Here is a 27,017-nt window from a genome sequence, read left to right on the forward strand (position 1 = left end):
ATCTCTGTCGAAAATGACGATTTACGGCACAAAGGAAGACTGTCAACCAATATGCAACCAAAACAGGAAGAGAATAGTGCTTTTGTTTTCCATTGTAGCTATCGGTAGCCATCCACATTAGCTGTCCCTTATTGCCACACACTAATGAGCTCTGAAATTAAGTAACTAATAAGTTTAATTGAAAAGTTAAAAATGTTGTCTATTTCAACTGCAATGTCAGTTAAAAAAAACTCTCTAAAATAAAGATGTTTGTTTGATATAATTGTTTCACCGTGTAAAAAAATATTGCCGTTTCAAGTTTCGCCAATAGTAATAGCAGTATTAGATTTGTGTGTGTTTGTGTGTTGAGATTTTTATTGTAATTGAATCTAAAGTGGCTCTAAAATGCAAAATAAATATAACACAAAGCTGAAAGTATCGATTGTGTCGACAGATTTTCCAAGCAAAAGGGAGGGAACAGGCATTAGTTCCCACTCTTCCATTGTGATGATTCCCTGCATCTTTCTGTTTTACATCATTGTAAACCTCATGTCTTAAGGTTTTGGACTGTTGGACTGACAAGTCAGGCAATTTGATTTTGAATTTCAGCGTGGGCGGAAATTGAAATGAGCATTTTCCACAATTTTTTGACAGTTTGTACACTAAATGAATTAACTGATTAATTGACAATATAATCTGAAGATGAATTAATAATGGAGTAATTGTTAGTTTCCGCCCTACCATAAAGTAAATGTCATAAACCAAAATGAAGTTTAAACTACCAGCAGAATAATTTAATAAAAACTGTACATAATGCCGCATACTTGTGTCGAACCTTTTTTGCATTTCTGAATCATAAGCGTCATCAGATATGTGGAATATTTTCATATTTTGGGACGTCACAGGTAGACATTGTGCTACCAAATAAACATATATGCTGTTGCTGTTTATTACTCACATCATGTTATTTTAGGTAAACAATGTAAAGTATTTTTACCCAGTATTATTTTTTTCTAACTTAGAGACGAAGTAGCCAGTGTCAAAATAAATATAACGTAGAATAATAAAATAAAATCAGTGACTTGATGAATTCATCCAACTAACCATCCAACTAACAACAATAAGTAAAATCAGTGATGTGAATTATCACTTGAAGGATCTGCTGAATAGCTCCACCACACTTGGTATATTGTTGCCTGTCGGTGTTTGTATCAGATATAACCTCCTCAGATAAACAGTGTCACACAGCTCCATTAACAGAGTCTTCTGGGAAACGTACTTTTTAATACAGCTCTGCACCTCTGTAGCTGATCACTTTGAATGAGCTCAAATTCAATGAGCATTTATTTTCTCTCTAATTCATTTGCTGTTGCATTTCATTTCCAGGCCAATTCACCCTCATAATCAGATGGCAATTAGTGAAGCATGAATCACATAAAGCAGCTCAGCTCAACTCACTCCCTTTCATGACACCTGCACGTCCACAACAACACACTTTGGAGAAGCAGTCTTTTATTCCAAATAAAATCTTATTTAGTTCATTTTAAACAGCATTTCTAATTCCATCAGAACTCTGTAAAATGTAATAAAACTTGTTTTGTTGCATCATGTTTTGAAGAAATCCTTCAAATATATTTTCTCTTGCAAGGCTTTTTATAGCATTGCAGTTTCTGGAGACATGATTACATATCAACACATGGGCCAACCTCCTCCAACAACTTTGGTTTTGGTACAAGAGAAAAAAACTCACTATGAACATTTAAGAATCTTTAATTCACACTAGTAATAAAATTGCATTACATTTCATAAAATAAATGTTCCAGTTTATATATACAGAGAAAACAGACTGTACATACCCTCCAATGAACCATTTCTAAAAGGAAAATAAAACAAACCAGAAACAAATTTCACAAAACATACAAGCAATACAGTGCTCAGCTAAGCAGGCACAACTGTACATCAAAATTTGTAACTGCTCAGTGTTGGGGTGTGGGAGGGGCAAAAAGTTGAACATTTACAATAGAGTCCTTAGGGACTGATAAAGGGGTCTTAAAAAGTATTGCAGGCAAGCAGACAGACGCTTGTCTTTTTCCAAGTGCAGCAGAACATCCATCTCGTGTGTAAAGTGTGGAGCCGACTGTTGCTGCCACGTGGTTCCGACTATTGAACCTGTGTCTCAAAGCTCCCATTCAGCTGGCCCTCCTCATAGTCCATTTGACACAAAATCATGTTGTTTTTTAGGAAAAACTTGTCCCCCACACAAAACCTGTTGGCAGACAAAAACAAACAAAGGCAAAACTGTTGTTAAAAACAGAAAGACGATTACTGTTGGCATTATGACAAAGTGGTGTGTGTGTCAGTGTGTGTGTCAGTGTGTGTGTGTTGACTGGCCCACTGCTCTGCTCTGGCAGTGAAAATGTTGCATTTAAGATCAGCAGGTAATGATGGTTCTGTTTGATTGCGCACATTTGGTGCGAGATGTTTTAACTGGCGTGATCCGAAGCCTGTTTTTGATGGTCACCATAAATGTGTGGCTTCAAATAAAAGTAGATTAAAACCCTATCATTTCAAAGCAAGCAGACATGAGCACTGGCACCCAATGAAAGCCAGGTCAACTCTCCCCAGCCTGGCAAAAAGGCGCTGGCACCACAAGAGTTTCCAAGGAAACTCTGCCACAGGGTTAGCTTTTTCACACACCAGTTTGGTTCCAGTGCTCGAGAATATTTTTCCTTGAAGAGGGGAAAATAACACACAGCAGCCTGCCCTACTGATGTTCTTCGCCGTGCTGCTGTTTGTTTGTGTGACACAGTGGAGACAGCACCGTAATGTGACTGAAGGAGGGTGAAGATAAGAATATAGTAGCCGAGCATAGTTTGGCTTTAGTAATGAGCCAGGCTGGTTAAACAGCCATGGCAATTCTGTGCCAGATGAGACCTGGCTTCATGTCTGGCAGCTGAGAAGAGAGACTGCAGTCATAATTCCCTTACAGCAGGTGTTCACTATGGTAACTGAATCTGGCCTGCAGAAGGTTAATGGGCTTGTGCTGTGTGGAGGAACAGGGTCACAGCACCCCTGACAAGCATGCAAAGGACGTTCTGCTCCCAGAGTGGTGCCATTACTGACAGTATATTAATGGGAAAAAACAATGTTTGGGTACACCATATTCTATATGTATCATCCCATTGGCTTTGCACTCACAATTTCATAATAGTTCCTATCATTAAAGACACTCCATTTCACACCTGTGTGGTTCTGTGTTCCCTTATGCAGCAGCACACCTCTGGAGGACTTTATTTTTGTAGCACCCATACCTCCTCGCACACATAAGAACAAGAGCTAATTTCACATCCCTGTGGCTTAAAAGATTTACAGAGCTAGCAACAAACAAGAACAAACTGCTGGCAGTGTGTCACAATAGAAAATAATTAGCAGAGCATTACGAATGCAATACTTTATTCCTACATCACAGGAAGACTATCCACAACTTAGATTTTTTTCACACTTACTCAGCGGTCTGTAATGATATAAGAAGACAGAAAAACTCTGCCGCACCTCAACAGCTTCTAATATTTAAGATATTGGCCATTCTAACACCCCATTCACATTTTTTAAAAAGGCGATCTTGTGCGGTTATGATCCCCGTTCTTACCTCTGGTTACAAAGCTGACAGGCAAAACAGTCCAAATGGTAAACATTATCTCTGGCTCTCATCACCATTTCAAAGGCTGGGATCAGTTTACTGCAGGCTGCACAGTTCCCCGTTGTACCAAAGAGCCTGGAAGACAAGGAGCACAGACGGAGATTAACTCACCTTCCCTTTACCTTGATGCAATAAAAGAGCAAACAAAAATGCACTATAGCAGCTCACAATAGCAGAAAATGCTGCAGCGGCAGGGAAAAGAGGGCAAAATCGAAATTCGTTGAATGTAATGCACAAATCTTGCTTGGCACCCACTTGGTATTTTTGTTAATGAGAGTCACAAACATAGATCTTAATTCTTGGCTAATGATCTAATTAAAATGATCACATGGTTTTAATCTCCTTCTTCAAAGAATTTCCCTTGCACACTACAAAAGCAATGAAAACAGTTCTGAAGCAAACCATTTGAATTGTTTAAAGTTTTCTTTTTTCATAACTAAAATACCTAATGAGTCTGTCTCCAACCAAAGCCAGCTGGATTTTCACCCAAGAGGCTGCGTTCTATAATGTAGTGATAAGTTCAAAAGATTTCGGATACAAGGATCAATCCTGTCTCTCTCTGTCTCCACGCCTGCTTTCATTCAGAGAGGAGCCTGAGACAATAACGGTAGATGTAACCCTAAAGAGGTAACTAAATGTTTTGCAGCGAACATTCTTGCTGCTCAAGCCTCGCTGCTGCTTGTTTAGGTGATAGGAGCCGAATGATAAAGGTCACAAACAGAGCAAGGAGGCACTCATGTAGATCTCTCTTCTCCTTTAAGCAAAGGAACCTCAAATGCTTTTCCCAGTCAGATTTACATTTTCATTTTCCAAGCGCCTGCCCCTATGTTTAATTTGGAGATTCTGAAGCGCAGATAGATTTATATATTCTGCAGCAGGAGAAGGGCCGGTTCACAGCTTTGCAAGAGAGGATAAGGCAACAGCAGATTGCCAATCCAACAGTATGTTAAACACTTTTCCCCCCCAAACATGTGGAGCTCAGACAGAGGAGTCACAGTGTTGATATTCTGCCTCGTTTATGCTAGTCCCATTCAGTTGCTTTCACCTTGTTAAAGAAAACGTCTATCCAGCAGCCCTGCTTCTAATAAGGAGCCACTGCCCCAGAGGAGCAGGGGAGACAGAAACAGAGGGAGAAAGGTTGTTATGTTTCATGAGAGGGATTCACACGGTGTTAAACAGAGACATTGTTACAACTGGTTACTGTTTCAGTAAATACTGCATGTTCTCGTACAGTAGACATCTGCCACCCACCGGGCACTCTCTAACACAAATAAGTTGTTTTTTTTCCATAGAGACCTTTTTAAAAACTTGTTTTTCCTTTCCCAAACATCTAGACAATTCTCACACATCCAGTATTGATCCAAAAATTGACCAAATATCAGTGCTACAGAAATTGGCCTTGTTTCCATCACACTATTTAGGTTTTCCAGCTAACACATACTGGCAATCCTGATTTCTTGGGTTTGGAACTGAAACAAGGTTAATTCTTTTCCCTTTTTTTTTTTTTGCTAACTATTGATCAAAAAGTTGCCCCCACTGGATATAGCCTACTGTCTCACACCGCCTGTGTTGTCATGACAGTCAAGTGACATGGTCTGCCCCAGGTTTCACCACCCTGAGCTCCATACTGGACTGAAGGGTAACACAGTAATGTCTTTTTCTCTCCCTCAGGGAACCGAGGCTATAAAAGAGCCTAGGGAGCTTCGGTCACTCACAGAGTCTGACATGCACACACCTATAACAGCTCTTAGGATTATTCTAACCCATCGCCACTACACCCCGCTGGGCTGCAGACACGGTGCTCACTTGATACATACAGGTTGTGAAAACGCCTGGCGGGGGAGCCCAGCTTGCTCCTGACACTAAGTTCTACCTTCAGTCAAAACAGTGTGTGACACCTGTGGCTAGTTTTTACCTTTCAGCTTCATCTACATTCTCTACAAACAATTACACAAATACTGTAGGTATAACTTCTCCCTTTTATTATGAAAATTTTTTTTTTTTTTTTGAGCATCTCACCTGTGCAGAGCTGTTTACTTATGGAACTGCAGCTATTTAGACGGGCTGCATTTCAACTTTGTTAGGCCGGCAGACATATGGGGCATTTTGAGTGACTGTAAAGACTTGCCTTATGAACCTGCCTTGTTGCTTTTAAAGAGACAGTCTACCAATTTCACACATCAAGTATCAAAGGAAGTAAAAATAGGACCAGATTTTGCGTCAAATTTTCAGGTGCAGATGTGATCGATTCCAAGTCAGACGCATGCCGCATTTATCAAACGGACGCACCAGGCTGGAGACGCAGTTATCGTGTCACTTGTGCAGCTGTTAATAATAGGAGGAGGCATCTCGGAAATAAACGTACATTATGATCTCTGCTGGATTTACTATGGTGACGGGAAAACTCTCCTGCTCTGAAGAAAGAAGCATAAACTAAAACATGATTATTAGAAACAACATAACCATCAATTAACTGTTATATCACAACTGCAACCAAACTTTTCTGTTTTGTTAAAATCCATAATCAACACCATCTCTGCTAAACCTAGTGGTCCCTCTCGGTCTCTCGCTCTCCTCTGGGTGCGGGGCTGTGTGTACTTTGTGTATATTTTATGCCTCTTTATTTCTCGTGTTATATCACTTAATCTCCTCTCTGTTTCCCATGAACGTGTGTGTTGCCTCCTAATATATTGCAAATTAGATATATGCAAAAGATGCTAATCCATTTTATTAGTATTGTGTTCAGTTATTGTAACAGTTTTTCTCAGGTGGAGTTGAACCAAGGTCACTACTTTATGATTTCTTATCTGAACTTAGTGGTCTCATAGAAATCTCACCTCTGAACTACCACGTGCAATAGCTGACTTTGTAATGAGCTGCTATCTTAGTAAACCAGACGCTGAATACACGCAGACTGCACTTGCAAACTCATAGAAAACTACTACTACTGAAAACAGTAGGTAGTGTTTTTGATTAGCTAGCCAACAAGGAGACAAAAATATTTGACTAAAGTAGAGTAAAAGTTAAACTACAGTGCTGTGGCATGTTCTCTAAACTGTTACTGGCCCCTTTAAATCATCAAGATAGTCTTCCAATCATGAAGAGATCCACTTCTTTCCATGCTAACCTGATTTCGTTATCTGCTTTGTGATTTACTATCAAAGGCAGAAATTTGGCACAGAAAAAAAAAATCTTCCATCTTCACCACAACATGAAGAGCTTGAGTGTAAGAAAGTGCACTGGATATGGCTGCGTCCAATTCACACTGTTCTTCAGCCAACAATTGATGTGTCTGGGTTATAATGTGGCATCAACATACGGCTTAATTGGGCTCCTCATGCTAAGAGGAGATTACAGCCTGAGAGAACTGTTCAAACACATTACACTCCTCTCTTCCTGCTCCTGTGAAGCTAAAAGCAACCAGAGTTGAACTACCACTGCAGCAGTCTCATGAGTAACGGCTGAAGTGGAGCAGCACGTAACAAGCAATGAAGGTTTCACACCGACACACGATCAAGAGCTGAAGGGATTTGAGGACAGCTGATAGAATACAACATATTACCACAAAAATGACAAATTGATACAAAGTTAAACAGATCAGGCACAATAACGTCCATTCAAGCTTTTGAAAGCAAAGTAGGAGCCGGCGCATGAATGGACTGGCCAAATCAGTTAGCACCTTTATCTTGTGTTAAAATATGGGCAACCCTTTGATTAAAACATTTGTCGAGCTAATGTCATCTACAATAGCCAATTATGGAGGACAATAAAGACTGTGTTTTATCTAACTATCTGACTGTAATGAATTAGTCTATAAGAAACCATACACAGTGCAAACGCTCTGTTGACACAAGAAAACTTTCTTAATACATTTGCTTTATTCTTTTATTTCCCCTCTAAACTTGGTATGCTTCACGGCACTGAAACTGTGCCTTCACAGAGCACAGGTTGTGGATTACCTTTGAAAAAACATTCATTCATTTCATTTACAATAGACTTTTTGTTTGAATAGTCTATTTTCTGCAGAATTCCCACATATTGTTCTGACACATGTCCTGTATTGTAGGAGTGCAGTGGCTCATGCACTTCAATTTCCCTGGTCATTTGGATTAAATAAATCAATATTCTGAAAGGGAAAGTGAAACAAAAATTCAACATCAACACAGTTTTTTTTTCTATTTAAATTGAGTGTGAATGGTGAGTTTCTGGAAAATATGAGAGTATTGTTCAGAGCTGCTCATAATACACAGAGCCCATCAGTTTTTGTCGATTAGTCACCAACGCTGTTTTTAAGCACAGAGAGTCCTTTTTTAAAATAGATGCTGTTGTGGTTTATTTAAATGGATTAGAGGGTTGGAAGTGCTTTGGATTGCTCCCCACAACCTGTGAGACATTCTGGCATGGACCTCTGAATGGGATAGTGCAGAATAAAGTGAAAAGTGTGGGCTATTTATTACATTGGAGCATGTGTTTAAAAGAATTTTCAAGTTTCATCATGGGTTTTCAGATATTGTATGACACCTTTTATAGTGCATAATAGTTAGTAGGGCTGCAGCTATAGTGGTGTAATAAAAAAATGGCAACCATAATTTAGTAGAGACCAAAGGTGACAACTTCTAATGTCTTGTTTTTTCCAATCAAAAATTATGTGAAGCAAAATTTAAAGCCATTTAATTCTGTGTCAATCAGTCAAATCAAGGTGGAATTATTATCTTCCCCCTGATTAATTGTAAGAGTTAGTAATAGTAGTATTTACTTTAAGTCAACTGCTCTAAAAGTTGATAATGGTATTTTTATCTAAAGTTAGTTCCAGCAAAGTATAAATCATATTTTATGGTAGCTAATTCTTAAGTCTGGAAATAATTTCTCATGTTGGCTCTTACTTGCTTTATATGACAACACGTGCTCCTGCCTAATCTCCGCTTCCTTCGCTCTTCAACACAGGAGAGCTGCCGTACTCTGTACTCCTTAAAACTTACTTAGTGGTTAAAATATAAACTTTAAGTGCTAATGGTGGTTGTTGGGAGCAGAGTTGGATAGCAGGAATGCAAAGAAGCTCAACTCTCCTTCCTCTGTTATTGAGTTATTACAATGGGTCTTTAGAGAAAAGAAGGCCTTCTTTAGTTCTTTCAACTTGCTGCTTTGCTAACTTCAAACCCTTAAAGCTCCTACAGTGCATCATCTGCCTCTCTGTATTGCTTTCCTCAGATTGGGCTGTGGCTCTTGAAGTTTTCTACCTGTTCTGTGAGCTCTTTGAGACTTCCCAGCCTGCACAGGGTTTGTCAGATTTCATAAAAAGGAAAGCTGTTAATGCATGCATCGCATGTTCTGACCCTCCCCAACAGTTGTGTCTTTTTGAAAGTGTAAACCTTTCTTGTTCAGATCTGTCTTGCCCAGAGAGGGAAGAGCAACTGTTACGGGAGGAGAGCAATTGTTTTACTTACTAGAGTAGTAAAAAGAGGACAGATTTAAAAAAACAGTCACATCCAGATGGAGTTATCATCTTCGCCCTGCTATTTCACTGGTTGGTGGATAACTTATAATGTTCATTATCTTGAAAACGTTTTCCTCTTACAGTTAATTATACCCCATTTTGATAAGTGGATGACTATTATGTCCTCTCTAATATATGAAATAGAAGATTAAATGATTTCAGGCTTCAAGTCCTGATGATCACACCATGACTAGATTGTCAAGCCTCTGGTGAAGTCGTACTATCCTGGGCCCTAGACATAAAGGAAACGCCTAATTAATCTATTATTCTCATTTATAATGAAAGAGTGTGGCCAAGTTGCTAAAAAAACACTCTCTTGATACAGGGGAGTTAATGTTGAGGACATTAAAAACTGGGCTTTTTGTTGGTGCAATGATTTGTGGGGCGGCGACGGACGCTGATTAAGGTGTGTGTGCATTTTACTGTTTGTGTGTTGAAGTGTGTAAAGCGTGAGTGCATCCAATAAGTTGCTAATGCCACTGAAGGACAATCACAGATGGAGCTCCTATAATAATTAATGTGAGCATGGCAGGGTTCCAAACCCTGGGAAATAACCAAAGTGTGTTTGATCCACCCGCTCGTCTTTAATGAAGTGCGGGAGGCTAATTCAGTGCACAGATTTAACTTCATTACTGCAGGTGAGGAGAGCCTTCGTCTTACTACACAGAAAAGAAGGAATGAAAAGAAAACTGGTGCTGGATGGAGACTGCATCACTTACTTTCAAATACTCTGGTCTCTCAAAATGCCTCCTCTCTATACGCAAGGCAAGGTTTTTAATTTGTTCCATAATAGAATTCATCTCAAGCATCTCTAGCCATTAAGTGTTCTGCATTTGTCGCAGGCTGAAGAGCAGGCGAGTGGGATGGATTTCATTAGGCAATCCGGGGCAACAGAGGAGCACAGAAAGCACTCCCCTCCTCCTTTTTCCTTTTTATTCTTATTTTAGTATTCCTAACTCTTGATTTCATATGGCATTCTCAGTTTTTCATCCCTTCTCTGACCTCTGCATCTTATTGGTCTAATGTGCAAGAAAGCTTTTCCTTCTCCCTTCACGGTGCCAGTTAGGCACTTATGGCTTGGGGGTGGGGGTTGCTGTCTTTTCAGCAGATGTATTTTACCAAGTGAAACTCAGAGCTTCATCATTTTTGCCTTCTCTTGGTCATTTGCCCATTTATTATTACCTCATATGCACCATCTGCCCCTTCTGGGGGCAACATCAGGTCTTAGTGGACCTCTCACTGCATCTTAAAAGCATTAACTGTGGGTGGGGACTGATGGATGGTAATGGCCTATCTCAATGTAACGTCCCTAAGCGCCTCTCAAGTGGTCTGCGGGCTTCCTCCAGGTCAGAGGAAGAGCTGAGATATGAGTGAGATGTCATGCAGATCCATGAATGAGGTAGGAAGAAGGCAGAGTTGATTAAGGTTGTCTTTGCTTTGAATATTAGAAATGATGCAAAATGATGGCTGCTGTTTTAAATCTATTTTAGAATAATTAACTGATATAAACCTAGCGGGTAGCAATAAGCTAAAAGTATCAGTGAGGGGGTGAAGAAGTAAGTCAGCAGAAGGGAAATGGAGAAAGGGAAAGGGGGAGGACGGCGCAGGACAGGGAGTTTTAGGAGGGGGTGCCTAGGGCACCGGCATCCCTAAGTCGGTCCCGGGGGGATTCCCTCTCAGATAAATGGTAGGATCTCATTGGGAATGTGACTTAACGCCCAGGAAATGGTCATGTTTAATTTAACAAGCAGATGGCAGGGGCATCTGAAGGGGGGGGGGTATGGAGCCAAAGACACTGATGAAGCAACAAGCCTGCCTGGAGGTTTCTCACAGCCTACAGCTCTGGTACAACTACTCCTCCATGACAGAAGTCCTCTGTGTTCATGTAAACACGGAGAATAAATTGATAGTTAATATTTCACAAGAATTTTTGTAAATAAAAAGCATAGTATATTTATTATATGGTACTGAGAATTTTTAAGAGGTCCCAAATGTTCCTTCATTATTCCTGTGAAATACGCTTGTGTCAAAGCATCTGAAGACAGACATTACTTTCCGCTATATGCTCGCTGTAAAAGCTCATGATGACAAACTCATATGCATATTAGGTTTTCCTGCAACGTAGTTCTAAGGAATCTTTAGATTGATTTTAGGTGTGTTTCAGAATGGGAGCTGCAGGAAACCAAAGCCAATGGTACCAAGAGGCAAAACACCTTTGTGATCCTTTCATGTCACACAGCTCTTGGGATGGCATGGCTTTTGTGTTTGTTGTGAGTGGAGAGAGGTGATTGTGTGTCTTTCTTGCCTCAGGTAGTCCCTGCGACAGAGGATGAGGTTGGCTTTCGTATAGAGGGTAGAGCCCACCTCCCCCAGGCGGCAGTCACAGCAGGCACATTTGAGACAGTCCTCATGCCAGTATTTGTCCAGGGCCTTGAGCAGGTAGCGGTCTTTAATCTTGCGATTGCAGCCAGCACACCCCTTCTGTTTCCCTTTGGGCTGGACGGAGAGCATCGGCACACCTGTAGTGATAAGGAGACAAACATCCATGCGTGATTTACGGCCCAGGAACACGAGTGACTTTTCATGTTCTCTTTTTGATAAGCCGGCTGCTTTTCGAGGCGTCTAAGCCTGGCCTTGCGCACGGCCACAGCACACTGCCTGCCTGCTTCATATGCATTAAAGAAAACATTCTTCCATGTAGATAGGCACACAGGTCACATTGGACTACAAAGCCCTGACTTACTCGTTCCACTAAGAACATGCTGTAATACAAAAGTTACATGATCACTTGCAGCAGGTTTCAGAGGAAGGGGCATGTCTTGTGTATTTCCGTGGACAAAAGACACAATGTTTATTTTGCTTACTGTGGTATTTACAACGAGCTGTGTAGTACATTAGTTACCTACCATTTCATCAAAGCCCATTTCACTCAACTGTCCACAGCTGTAAAAGCTCCTCATGGGCTTTGTTTGGTATAGATTAACATTAACCTTTTAAAAAGCCTCTGACCACAAAAATGTTGCTACCAGACCCCAGTGAGATATGTTATGGCCTAAGTGCCTTTTAGCATACACTCACTCTCTGTGTTTCATACAGACACACACCGGGAGTCACACAGACACACATTTGCGCACACAAACCACAAACACACACACACACACACACACACACACACACACACACACACTGTTCCCCACTCAGAGCATTACAGCCTTTCCTCCTTTTACACTTATCTGTACTCATGTGTCTGCAACGAGCGAGCCTAAGTTACCAAACTCACAAATTGCCCTGCTGTCACGCAGGTCCCCTTTAAGCACGCCTTTTAGCCTCCTAAAGGACAAATAAAGTCCATTTAATAACTGCACTAAACACTAATAGTCTATGTGTGGTTGACATTTGTGTTTGGACTAAAAGCCCCCCTCAGGCCACTGGTGGTACAGAGGCAGGGGCGCGCAGCTCCCCTCTGTAGCACTAACAGGTCTGCCACAGCTGAAAGCACAAGACAACAGCTCTTAAGACACTCTCTCACACACTGAGCTATTGATCTGTCTAAAAGAACACACAGTGGACGCCACTTGCCACTCCACTTTCAAAACACATTTCTCTCTCTCTCTCTCTCAAAAAAAAAAAAAAGATTGGACACTGCATCACAGGGGGTTAGGCCAGCATTTTGTATGTGTGGGTATCTATAAAGACATGTTATACTGACTTTTAAATAAAATGTCACAGTTTCACGGTTGCACCTTAGAGATATACACAGGTACATTTTGTCCAGACCAGATAAAGTTTTTATTTTCATTTCTTCAAGCAGGAAAGTATGCACAATTGTGACAGAGTAATGTTAAGCGTGAATGGGGTCATTCTCTAGTTTGAGCTGCCATTTTACAGTAACTTCTGTGGTTTGCTCACTGATAAACACAACCTCAGCTGGTAACAAGGGGCTGCTTCACTCTGTGCACTCCTTTCCTCTGCTCAGCCTGTCAAGTTGGTTCTCTTTCACAAAAACCTTATACTACTTTTCAAAGAGCTTCTTTGGAATAGAAAAGCATGTTCTTTCTTTCTGTCTCTCTCTCTCGCATGCGCGCACACGCACTCACGTCTGCACACCTAAATGGACTCACAAAGTACCTAATTTGATCCAGATTTGCTCTGAAATTTTTGGCCATCCACACATCAATAATGCTATGACTGTAATATAATTAGCATTTCCCCTTTTTAAAAAGAGGTGAAAGAAATAGGAGAGCTTGTTAGTCAAATTTATGGCTTTGGTTTATATGTGTTCCAGTGGTGTTGAGCCATCTTATTTCTTTATCAGAAGTGGAAAGGAGAGGCTTATTGGTTCAGTGCTGGCGATAGGAGCCATCAATTAGTGTTCTGCCTGCCCTCCAGCTCCCTCACCTCCCTCCCTCCACAAAACAGGCCCCTTGAAGCTGGCACATTAGGATCACAAAACCTGCTATAAATACCAATGTTCAGTGTAAATGAAGCTAAAAAGCCTCAAATTCAAGCCACACTGGCTAAGGGTAGACTCTTCTACCTGCATTTCATGGCTTGTTAGGGGAGCTCTCTGCAGGTATGCCAACAGTGCTCGCCTGACAGACTTCTACAGAACTAAAAACAGTCTTAATGAGGAGAGAGAAAATGCCTCTGTGTGTGTGTGTGTGTGTGTGTGTGTGTGTGTGTGTGTGTGTGTGTGTGTGTGTGTGTGTGTGCCTGTGTACATGCGCGTATGTGTGCCTTACAGCTTTTGCAAAGAAAAAGAAAGAAGTTGCTGCAATTCCCTCGAGGATCACAAAAATCTTTAATTTGCCTTTTATGACACCTAATTAGTTATTCTACTCAAAATCTTTGCTTTAAATAAGAGAACTAATTATACAAAAAGGTCGTTCCTCCACCTCCAGAGAACTACTCCTAATTGGTTGAGACCACCACCCGCCACACACTTCTTAAACATATCACGTGTGTGTTTTACATCACGTTTGAAAAGGCCAAAGCTTAACCTATCCTGGAATTACTGTATGCTGCTCACCCCCTCTATTGGATGCACACTTTGCTTAAAACCCTGCTCAGCTGCATCAAAGTGACAACATGCTGTGTCTTTCTGTTTGACGTTAATATTCACGTCTTCATGCATATGTCCTGGTCCTTCAGGCCAGACCGTAAGAGAGATGTCTCAATGGAGGAATGCCTTATGTCTGCAAGGAAAACAGTGGCACGTTCAACTGATGCCTCTCTCTTGAAGCCATTGCAGGGAACAAACATGGGTTTGATGTCTTCTACCAAAGCAGCCTCTGGAAAACAGCTTTAATAGTAGTGTAGCAAGTACTAGCTCAAACCTACTAAACAAAGAGCAGTGACAGAAAAAAAAAATATGAGTGTGTAAAGTAAATGTCTTTTCAATTCCCTTAATGCCATGAGACATTTTCTTGCACCTGTCACCACTCCCGGCGCTATGTGAAACTGTGGAGTAGAACAGAACCTCCCATGCTTGCCACCTCCCAGAAAGAAAAGCTGCATTATGAAAGGAAGCAGCAGACTAGGAGGCAGCCTCCACTTAATCCAATCCATTTAACAGATACAAGTGCCACTGACCTTCCAGTGTCATTTGATGTCACCAAAAGCATGCCTCTCCACATCACGATTCATTCTCCAACAAGGGATGCATTTTACCCCTCAAAGTGGAGAGACAGCACTTGCCCTGCCAAATATCCTTCCTGAGAAGGAATTTAATTTGCCATTAGTACTATGTGTAAAGGCCTGCCGTCTCTCCCTTCTCCCATCCATCTACTTTCTTTAAGATTGTATCTTTCAAGAATATGTACAGTTAGTTTTTCTCAGCCCAAGCAGTCTGTCAGAGCATGTATTTTCCATTATAGAGATAGCATCCGATTTCTATGTTACCCCATTTAGACTTCCGTCTTTACAGCTATCAAAAAAATCACATCAGTTTGCTAACCTTTTTGATATTTTTAAGGTTTTAAAAGCAAATGTGCTGTTTGTAGCACTCAGTGAAATGTTTGAAATTAGAGAAATACAATTATCACATAGACAAGACCCACTTTTCCTCAGAATAGATCAAAAAAAGGTTGAGTACCTGTTTTTTATTATTTGATTATTTGCTTGTTCTATAAATATAATAAATAAGTGAAACATTTCCATTATATTTCCAGCGGCTCAAGCTGATCTATTCTGCTAGCTTGCTGCATTCTACGAATGGCCCAAAACTCAAAGACAAACATTTGCTTGATTAATGAGTGAACTGATTAATAAATGATCAATATAAGTGCAAAATAACATTACTTTTGATCGACTAATCAATTAATCGACTGAACATTTCAGTTCTAGTTTCACCTGTATACAACAACATTGTAATGAAATTGACTCACAAATTTGTGGTACCCATCACTGCCCTGCTGCACACACGATCCCAGTGGAACAGCTGCTCTCACAGGCACTCAACCTTAATGGCAGAAGGGACAGTTACATCTGACGCTGTGTTGTTTTTTTTTTTTAAATGCCTTTTGATCAATTAAAAGCACTGACACCATGGTGTGATGCAGACTTTGCTGGTTCATGGGGAGGGAAAGGATCTTGATGAGAATCACTCAGCCTTCCTGACACATGGGGAGGAAGGTGCGCTTTCAAGGAAGTGGAAGCTGGCCCTGGGTGGGCCTCCTCTCAGGGGCCCCTATAATTCCAACTCCCAGCTGCAGCAAATAAGAGAGTGTTAGCCACCAGCGTGGTGAATACACAGACTGGGATGCTCAGGGAAATTAGATACTACACTAGCAAGTGATTGCATTTAGCTGAAAGTTCATTTGTCATCACCATCACTTAAAGCTCATCACTAGCCTACGATGAATCTATTAACTGCTGCACGAGGTTACCAAATCATAGTACATTAACCCTATATGAAGGCATGAATCATAGAATTTTAAAAGCTATATTATATTATATTATATTATATTATATTATCCCTTCTATGGGTAGTAAGAGAGAACACAATATAGAACAGTGGAAAATCAAAAATACAATGTTCACTCTCAGCAAGTCTGCCGTTTAGAAGATACAGGGACTGATTTAAACCCAGCTCTTTTATTTTTCCGCCACCACTGTAAATGCTGTGGCCATGGCAATCCGAAATAAAATTTGTCCTCAGGCCAAGGTGTCTGCCACTAAGGTTAATAGGGATCTCATGCAGATGTCTTGCCATTGTGTGCATGAATCAGCCCCTTTCATTCAGCTTCCGTCATTGCTGTAATTGAGCCCATAGACACGTTTCTCTATTGCCAAGACAAAATACAAGACATCTGGTAATAATATCAGCTGGAATACACATGCCAGTTGAAAGCAGACTGATGAGTGTATTCTGAATGATAAGCAAAATAAAGACCTTTGATTCACTGTGTGATTCATGTTCCTATCCTTAGTTGCAGCATATGCAAGGAGTAAAAGAAGAGATATGCATGAAAACACACACACACAGGCAAACATTCTCTCTCTCAAATAAGTTAGTTTCTTACAAGGCTCAAGTCAATATTACATTTCATACTGTTTTTTTTTCATAGTTCTCTGTAAGAGCCTTCTATGTTACTGTACTGCCTGCCACATTTCCAGATGGTTGTGTATGAATGCTGGGGTCTGTGAGGTGATTTCTGGGACTGTATGCATGCTATGATTATGACATAATTAACACCCACAGTAAGTGGGAGAGAGAGCAGACAGGGCTGGTGCGGATGAGGAGGGGACTGTTCATTAACAAGATGCACTCTCTCAAACTTTGCAGCTTGCTGTGGCTAATAAGCCCCGGTGAAACGGAGCCCAGCCGTCCCTTGCATTGACCCTGGCACTGCCCAGGATAAGGGAGGGTTTTGTCTCCTGGAATAATTGCTCTTTTCACATGTTACAAGTGTCCTGACCCCCACGGTCGGCAGCCACTTTCCCTACCATAATTACTCCTGATCCGCTCCAAATGAGTCAGCCGCATTAGGGCTGCAATAACACTGGCCTGGCTTCAAGCGCGGCATGGGGAGTCTCAGCAGAGCAGCCTGGAACAGGACTGCCTTTTCTCTCAGCCCACGGTCATTTCCATCACGTCAGAGGTGCATTTCTTACACTTGAAGTCAGCACGAAGGCCCTGGGCCCTTTTCTGAGGCTTACAGAAGGCATTGTTAGCTCCTGGTGCTCACTACTCACTGTGGTTTGGCAGCAGGCTCCATCCCAATTAACGGAAAACTTCATTAGGGTGTTTTTCCACACTTTTCAGCCCCCTATTATTTTTAATTTATTCACATGGGGTTAATTAAAAGAAATGTATCACAGAGATATGCAACAGCTTTCTAATTAAATTCATTGCTGCTTTTTTTTTTAAAGACATGAAACTGGCAGAGTTTCCAAATTATTACAGAAGGCGACTTGTTCCAACACTTGGTCGCTCAGTAGTAGGGTGAGATTAGAGCTCTGCAAGGTAAGCTGTCAACAGCAGAAACAGAGTGAAAGAGGGGGAGATGGAGCAAGAAAACGAGAGAGAGGGAATAGGATGAATGAGGAGGAGGAGGAGAAAAGACACAAACATTCATGGTTTCATCATACAAGATTACCCCAGATAAACCCACGAGAGCTCTTAAAGAGGGAGGACTGTCAGTGTTGGCAGAGCACAGAGAAGACCTGGTAGTGCATCCAGCCAATCAAACTTTACTTTATCTGCTGTTGATCTGAGGTAGTCAGTTCTTAAAACCTGCTATTTTACCATCTTTCATTTAAGTTGAATAAAGGAAAATCCATCTATTCTCGAACTATATACTTTTAGACCTTGACAGACGAAGCAATCTTATCTGCCACTTCATAGTTCCTGGCAAAAAATAAAATAAAAAATCAAACCATTAGACCTGTCACAGCCACCTTCCGCCATCCGGAACAGAATAATGCACAAACACTTTTAGTCCACATTAAAAATGCATTTGGAGAGAAATAAATGTAGGCCTCTAAAGTTTGTGTCACTCATGAGGTCAGGAAGTGGTGTACAAAATCCTCCCCACTCCCCAGCAATTACTGCACACTTATTATTTCAAAGGATATGCCAGGAGACAGGTGTGCCATTCAGGGTCCTCAGTGTGTTGAAAATGGAGGGGAAGAAGGAACACCATACTGTGGTGCACCGTGTGAGGCTCTTTAATCTTGAATAATGCAAATTCCCCACAGGGGGCAGTTATTTGGCAGCACGGCCCTCTAATGTCATTCAAGCACCTACTCCCACACCTGATGGGGTAAATAATGAGGAAGGTTGGTTGGGTGCAGTTGGGGAAGAAGATTGGGTATGATGTCATATGGGATGGTAAACTAGGGTGTCTCATGTAGTACAGCCTATCCTAAATCTCACAAGAGAGGAATATTGCAGATGACATTTGATGTTTCATTATGGAGATGGCTTTCTTTTAATGAATTCCTTTTAACACATTTATATTACCTCATAATATAAAGACTGGCCCTTTTTCCTCAAGGAGTAATTTTTGTCACTGGTTAAAATCAAATGGCAATTCACCTAGAGACGACTGGTCAAATGAAATGAAATAAAATGAAATAAAGAGGTGTGATTAGAATGGGAGTGGGGGTCTAATGTCTTAGTCTCAGCTAATGATGAGTTCACTGTGAATGTGTGTGGGTGGTGGCTGTCTTTTGGCATGGAATTTGTAGATGCAAACATCATAGTTAAGCACTGATTAAATCACCAACTTCAATATCCAAAACCTAATCTACTAGCTTTAAGAGGGAAAGAACTACCCCCCTTAATCACAGACTTTAATTAGCTATTTAAGATTTGATTTACTGAAGGTCATCCAATAAGAGATTAGTTCTCAGCAAGTTGGCTCTTATTTCAAGGAAGGCACCGCAGGCTTTTCTATTTACCAACAAGATAGCTGTAATATCCTCAAAGTGTGAATCTTCCATCCTCCTCTGTTTCTCTGGATTCTTGTACTAAACAGCAGCTCTTATGAGGCTTTTAATTTTGTTGTGTAAATAAATGTATAGGACGTTTTATTTTTTGACAAAAACACCCAAGTAAAGGCCATTTTAAGTTAGATTAGAATTACATATTGTACGTAAATGTGCATGGAAACACAAAATACCAGTTGTGCGGTAACTTTTAGCTTAACTACTGTAAAGTGCTCATGTGGTATTAAGTTTAACAAAATGTTTCTCCAACTGGGACTGCAGGTAAGAAGAGGTCAAGCAAACTCATGAAGCATCTCTGTCTAAGATACAGCAATGATGAGTAAGCTTTCACATAAAGCCAAAGCTGCTTCTGATACTCAACCTGCAGGAAACTGAATGTTGGGTTTACTAGACTGGTATTTGAAAGATGTTTACAGTGAAACCAGACCAAAAGTCTAATAGTCCCCTTAGCAGCCCCTAGAGGCTGTGCTGCTCCTCACACCCACAAGAACAAAGTGTCTTACTGACCAATCAACACTGCCGTCCTGAGAGCCACATACTCACACAGGCAGAGCCAGAAACAAATGAGTAATACTCAGCAACAATGGGGCTCTGGCAAATGGGAAATATGGCAGAATTCCTGCAGGCACAGTGATGTGTGCACCATGGAGAGAGTACAGCAGGCCAGTGCATATAGCTGACTTCTAAAACCATTCTATTTTAGCACTACAGTATTGTTTTGGGTATTGTTTTTCCCATGCTAAACATAGACCACTGCTCATCAAACTAATCAACACCTGATTCACACAAGTTATAAGCACGTGGATGTACAGTATGTCAATGGCTGCCATCAGATGCGTTGCCACAAATTCCATGAGAAGCTGATGATATGCAATAATTTAATAGAAAACCTTTTCCTCTTGTCCACACCCCAAAACTGCTCACAGTTTACGCGGGGCTTCATACTACCATCCAGGACAAGAGTGTGCCAGCACAAACATACACATACATGCTAGAGCTGGATCGTTTATTAGTGTTATTGCAGATAGATTGGTATTGGTGTTTGTATTGTCCAATAAGTAACAAGACATTTCAGTAAGTAAATTTGGGTTAATGCAGCATTGTGATCAAATAGCCATATAAACATTCATGTTTCTTCTTCGTCTAAAATTCAAATATGGAATTTATGCTGTTTTTACATTGCAGTAGAGAAATATGAGGGTTCTGTGTAGCAGAATTTGTGAGACAATTGTCTAATAATGTCTTGACATGCACGTTATTACACAGACGATTTTGTAATCCAAGTATGTAAAGCATGACATTAACTGTGGCAATGTAAGAGTTTTGATTTCCATTGAAACTGTACAAAGTGCTTACGCGGAGTGTAACAGGTGACATGCTGTTTATTGCTGCAGGTAGAAATATTAACGTTTTTCTTCAGTAACATCTTGACAATTGCACTCAGCTGCCAAACCACAACAGTTGGTGACATTGTAGTTTTGACATCTGCTCATCTCGAGAACTTTGCTTCATGTCATTCCACTTTCCCATCTTTCCATTCGCCTGTGATGACAGAATCAAGGAGACATGATTTTCCAGAGAGCACAGAATAAGCTTTACAGAGTGCATCGGGATGCCAAGCAAGTCAGAACAGAGGGTGCGCATTAGGTAAACAGGTGAATACATAAAATGTATGTGTTTGTAGAGGCATTGATAAATGAATGCTTTTTTTTTTGCGTATTGACATGAGTACAGTCGACAGCAGCTTAAGGGGTTTAAGCTTCGCGGTGATAGGTGGCAGTGAGACCTGCTTCCAACAGGTGCCAACACACGAATAACTCACAACATACAGTATATACTTCAATGGTGGTTCATTGTCATTCAAGTTGTTGATAAATGTGATATTTTTTTTACGTATGAGGTTATTGGGGTTAATTTTTCTGCAGGCATGGATAGTTTGGTGCCTGTGCAACATCAACATCCCTTCTGTGCATGTCTGCATTTGTCTCCGGGCCTGCAGTCAGACATTAGGTTTCTTCAGGGTGGTTTAAAGTAACCATTTATCTCAACTTGTCAGCATTTTTGTGGATTTTCTAAAAGGTTTCATTGTAACATTTGGACTGATGTGTACATGCCCTTGCGGCTTGGTATTTCTTATTTGTTCATATAATCTTCAATGTGGCACCTCTAGTCCTGCTACCTTTACTATTCTCACACACCACTCAACGGCATACCAGAAATTCTTCTTGACACCGAAAAAAATAAAACAACCCTTTGTGAATAAAAACAAAGGGTAAGACTTTGGACGACACAACGGGGACCGTCCTCTCCCTGTGATGCATGTGGTAGCCAGATCTTGTTGTGAGAATTTGGATGATAACGTGGCAAGCATGTGGCCTCTGGCAATAATAAAAGGGATGCTCTTACAGCTCAAGAGTGCATAATTGAGTTTGTGTGCCACTCTGATGAGTGCAGCCATTTACATGGGAGGCAGGTGGGCGCGCTCAGTAACACGTGTCTCTTAAGTCTCAACTCGCTCCCTTTGAATTCCACTAAAATTATAGAAAATGATACACATCTCGAGCACTCAAAGATGTGAAACAATCAGGCCTGATAGGCATCTAGGGGTTTAGTGGTGACAGACGAAATTGTCTCCAGTGGGAATTCTTCATTTGTAAGATCGGAAACAGATTAGATGGAATTAAACACTCAAAGCTGAAAATGGTATAATTGTGATTTTGAGTTAATTTCTTTCCTGAGTGTTAGTGCAGCTTTAGTATGATATGGATGGTCAAAGCACTGAGTGTTATGTGTCACTGCAGTGTAGATAATGTTAGGATCACATCTGTGTCAGATGTGCATTTACTCATTCACTGTGTGTTTTGGTATGTGTTTTTTTTTTTTTTTTTTTTACTGCATTCATGTGTGCACAGCTCACAATTGTGACTGTTAACAACAGACAATTTCCTCTTTTTACAATCTATGTTTACGACAAAATTGAAAAAGTACTGCAAAGGCACAAAGGCGATACAGGTGCTTTTTTTTTTTAAACAGTAGTGACTTAAGAAATATCAAATGAAGCAATGTGTTTGTAATATTGTTCAGGGCCCAGAGCACAAAAACCAGACGTAATTTCAATATTTGAAATGGGCAAGTTTAATTTTGAAGTAAGAGCAAACCAATAAGCTGAGAAAATAGCAAATACAGGAGAGCAAATTGCATTCCTTTGGAGAAGTGAAAAGACTTAAAGAATATATAAAAGTAATCTCCAACTGGAAATTAGAAATCAACCCTCAGAAACCAAATAACAGAAAAGAAATATTACTGTCCACTTGCTAAATCAATATAACATCGCTACAAGACAGTATTACCATGGTAACACCGGTAAAGAATGAAGCAATTCTTATTATTTCAAAATAAAAATCGGAGCCTGAAGCCCAAGTTTTATTACAGCAGCCGACAGATCACCAGTCTGTGTTCATCTGAAGCATTGCTTTTCAATCACATGCTTTATGAATGTACAAATTTCACTGGACAGGATCATAACAGGGTCATAAATTAACAAGCAAAGGTAACTAGAAATTTATGGGGAGCTGGAGGATTTTTCTTCTGCTGAGGTCTGTGAACAGTAAACTGTAGTTGTGTTAATGTTCAGCAAAAATATGCCTCCAGTGTGTACGCACTTTCTTCTCCCGCTGTTGGTGCAAAGTAGGAGAGAAAATGGCTGAGTTGCGTTTTACTCTCAAATTAGATGCAATTTGGAACCTTAATATCACAGGGTGGAATAAAATGTTGACACAGAATTGGTACATGTGTTGCTATTCATTACTAACTATGACCTGCATATTAGGTCATTTCACAGAGCAGTGCCTGTATTTCTTTTACAGTCCTCCTCTGTGCTCTCACACTCAGTGCTGTACCAGATACTGTGTATTATAAGTTAATGACTGCATCATCTAATAATATGATGATTAGTTTACAAGGTGCATGGAACTTGTGACTTGTAAGACGAACGATATGGGCAGGGAGTTACATACGACATGAAGCTAATATAGAAAATGATTAAGTTGTGATCCTTGTAAGTGTGGTTAAAGTTACAACTGACGGCAATCTGTCAGACATTTTCTGTATAATGTCTGACTTTTAAAAAGTGGGAGATTATGTATAACAGGCAGAGTCTTTCAATGGAGCTAAGATAGGAGGGGGGGGGGGCTTGTGTTGCTTTTGTAGCACAAATTGTTACAGACTTTGCACAGAGAAGTCAGAGTTCAAAAACAGTCTGCCATACAAGCAGCAGCATCACTGTGTTGCCAACTAGGATCGCAGCCTTTGAACACGAGACCAGACACACTGATGATCTGGTTTATGGGCCACATAAGGACTGAAATATGAACACTTAAGCAGAATGCACAAACACACACTGGCATAACAGCGAATCAATCAAGAGAAACAGACAGTAATCATACACATACACCCATGTGGCCACCCAAAACAGTGACCCACACCTCCCTCTGCACATAAACACACATTTATTTGTGCAGGCACTAAGTGGATACATTAGACAAGATGGTTGAATTGACAAGCCTATAACTTCAGAGCCAATAAACGCTAAGAGGCACCACAATGAAAGGGACCAGATCCAAGCAGCTCTGTTGACAACCCGGCCAAAATGCTGGAGCTGCTGGTCGGGACCAGCAAATAAAGGGTGAAGCTTTTAGGCAATGAGCAGCAGGTGATCTCAGCTTTTCTGCAAGTCCTAATGCTCCTAAAAGCCACTCTCCCTGGTTCTGTAATTGGGCATCAGTAGTTAATGTAGTATTGACTGCATTACATGCTCCTGTGCATCCTTTCCCACTAATGCCATTTGCATCACCTTGTACATTTACCATATTGCTTAGCCAATAACTGTTAAAAGCAATCTGAATCATGAATCATATAGGGAACTTTTAGCTAGACAGACATCCAAAGGAGACAATTTACAGTTGAGTTAATTTAGGTACATTTGCAGCACAACAAGGATTCAGCCAGACAGACCAATTTATGTCTCTGCCGCAATCCTTTTATTGGTTTTTAGACGTGTAAGTGAAAGGATGCTCTGCTAAGAGATATGAAATACCCATTTCCAGACATAAATAATGGGTTACAAATGCATCCATTACTTTTAGAGGAGGAAGAGTCCTGGATAAACTCAAATGTGCAAAAGCTGTATACCATACTTTGAGAAATTACACCAAAAAACTGCGGTTAGTGGAGGTTGTCCTTGTGCATCTTAGCAGGTGGTCTGTATTGTCAGCAAAAGCACCCTCAAAATGCTCTTAAAGAAGTGCCAGAAGAAAGAAAAACATCAGGGAATAAGTTCATTTTAGACTATGAAAAGCCTTAAGTGCAGCCTAGGCTCCATTTGGATATTATCATCATTGTGCTGCATGATTGTATTTAAATGCATATACACTGAGCACCATTTAGACCTGAGAGTGATAAATGCACTGCTCATCTCAACATCAGTTAAATCCAAAATGGGACGTCATTAGAGGCGAGTTTGATTTAAATTAAAATTAATTAGATTGCCTCACCCATTAACCTAAATACATTGAAAGAGATAAGTAATGCAAGTAGGCCTATTTGGATGGAAAGTGAGCGAACGTTGCACGGCGCTATCCATAATTTGCAATCAAGTTAAAAGCACTCTGCTGTCATCTCCCATCCCGTGGTGATGTCAAAGGCTGCCTCGCTAACTTCACAGAAGCGAAAAGCACTTAAGAGGAGGAAAGAAAAGAAGGAGCCACATGCACTGCAGCGTCTGTGGAGAAATCCTCAAACTCCGGGTTACACGTCAAAACGCCACACACACACACACACACACTCACACTCACACACACACTCACACACACACAGAGAGAGGGAGATCTGCACTAAATAAACATGCAACTCTTCCACGCTGTGCTGCAGTTCGGGCAGGCTATTTGTGTAAGCGCACCTCAACTTCATGGCACAGGAAGCAGCCCCAGTATTTCGGGTTTCCTCGCGAAAAACGCGGAGCCTGACGCGGCTGCAAAAAAAGCCGATGTGAAAGCGGAGGCTGCGGGTGCGCGACGGGAAGCACTTAGCGTGTAAAATGTCAGTAGTTTGCCGTGTTCCTCCCCGGGTTACAGCATCCCACGATCGGAGATGTTACTCACCCTCTTCCTTGTCCAACACCATCGTCCTGAGGAACGAGGAGTCCTTCCCCGGGCGATCCGTCCTCGGCTCCAGCAGGCTGCACCGCTCGGTCTTGCACGCAGCTTCTCCTGGAAATGGCTTTGAAACGCGCGGTTGACTAGACTACGCCTCGATAAATCAAAACCCTGGAAAGATGAATTGTCGTCTGCACGTTTTTTTTTCTTTCTTTCTCTCCCTCCTATCAATAATAATTCATACGCGGAATATACGGTAATAAACGCGGCGAGATCCCCCTATCCGGACTGAACTGTAACGCAAATAAATAGCGATCAAACAGCGTTGGTTGCTCTTGAGAAATTCCATGCGAATGCAAAAAAAAAAAAAAAAAAAGAAAAGGCAAAACAATGAAAAGCGATGTAAATCTAGTGTCGCCTATCTGTAACTGTGCACACACGGTCGGATCAGACGCTCACACTGAACGGCTGAGCTCTCCTCGCTGTTAATATTCTCTCCTTCTCGTTCTCATTTGCTCCGAAACAGCAACTATATTCAAACAAATCCAATTGCAAATCTGACAACTGCTAAAAGCAAACTCACGCCGCCTCTCTCCCCAGTTTATGTGCCGCGCTCGCCTCTGCTGCTACTGAATAAATGCGCGCAGTTTCCAGAGACCCTCGGATTCCCCTGTTAATTAAATCAATTCATTATGCTCAGATCTGATTAGCAGCCCTTCCCCCCTCTTTGAATCAATTATTCAATACACAAACATAATTGCTTGTGCCAGAGGTGTCTAAGTATTAGCTTATTTAACTCCAAGGACACTAATTACCCCTAGGGCAAGGGAACTTTTCTCATTAATTCTGACAAAACACAAAAGCACAGCTAAGGGAAAGTGTGTGTGTGTGTGTGTGTGTGTGTGTGTGTGTGTGAGTGGTCTGCCTGCCAGTCTGGATGTGCGTGATAGAGAGAGAGAGAGAGAGAGAGAGAGAGAGAGCAGGAGAGAGCGCGCATGCACGTACACTTGTATTGATGCACGTGCGCACGGACGCGGGCGCGCGTGTGGCAGAGGGAGAGGGAGAGAGAGAGAGAGAGAGAGAGAGAGGGAGGGAGGGAGGGAGAGAGACATTGAGGAAGACTGATGCTGCTCCATCGGTGCATGGTACAGTTGGACTAAACATAAAATGCGCTTATTGTTCTTCTTCTCCTTACTTTTTTTTTTCCCCCTGCAGAACTTAATAGAAATAACATCTAATTGTGGTCTATTTAGCAGTTAATTAGTGTCCAGACACAGTTATCATACAGGCTGCAGATAAACAGTCGTTTCAAAAGAGACAGCACAACAGATGGGCTGCGTTTTTGATTAGTGGGTAGATAGAAGGTTCAGTTTCGAATCTGGTAATATAATTGTTGCCTGTTATTGCCAAGATGAAAGTGTTGCTGTTTCATGGTGGAGCCTTAAATAGCACCACTTTCACTTGCCCTGCGGAGACTGTTAACCAATTAAGGGTGAGATCCAACAAAGATTAGCCATTTAGGAGAGTGGAGTAGAGTATAGCTACAATAATGCTGGTTCGTCAGTAGCCAGCAGGCTGTCTGTGGTGTGAGCTCGCTCAGTCTGTCCTTGCCTTCTGCTACATTTTGCACCAGATATTACAATTCTACTCTAAGCACATTATCATAAGCTGCTCTATGATCAAATAATTGTCATAATAAATGGTTATAATGATAAATCTAATACTCAAAAAACTATTT

The 27,017-nt window shown here is 41.0% G+C and overlaps 1 protein-coding gene across 1 annotated transcript; it reads right to left on the reverse strand.

The window, feature by feature from the left end:
* Nucleotides 1-2,139: 2,139 nt before the first annotated feature.
* Nucleotides 2,140-25,339, reverse strand: lmo1 (LIM domain only 1). The gene is made up of 4 exons (XM_070830817.1): nt 25,286-25,339; nt 11,479-11,692; nt 3,629-3,754; nt 2,140-2,245 (listed from the first exon to the last, which is right to left on the reverse strand). Exons 1-4 carry the CDS (start codon nt 25,305-25,307, stop codon nt 2,140-2,142), a joined length of 468 nt encoding a protein of 155 aa, XP_070686918.1. The 5' UTR covers nt 25,308-25,339.
* Between the last annotated feature and the right edge of the window lie 1,678 nt (nt 25,340-27,017).

The sequence above is a fragment of the Pempheris klunzingeri genome, chromosome 1 (genome assembly GCF_042242105.1).
Source record: "Pempheris klunzingeri isolate RE-2024b chromosome 1, fPemKlu1.hap1, whole genome shotgun sequence".
Taxonomy (NCBI): Eukaryota; Metazoa; Chordata; class Actinopteri; order Acropomatiformes; family Pempheridae; genus Pempheris; species Pempheris klunzingeri.

What these genes read in the sequence shown, in the direction of transcription:
- lmo1 (XM_070830817.1), bottom strand. Translation starts at nt 25,307, where the DNA reads ATGGTGTTGGACAAGGAAGAGG. An exon ending in GGTGTTGGACAAGGAAGAGG is followed by an intron (nt 11,693 to 25,285) that starts GTGAGTAACATC and finishes TTATCACTACAG; the next exon opens with GTGTGCCGATGCTCTCCGTC. An exon ending in TGTCGCAGGGACTACCTGAG is followed by an intron (nt 3,755 to 11,478) that starts GCAAGAAAGACA and finishes CTTGTCTTCCAG; the next exon opens with GCTCTTTGGTACAACGGGGA.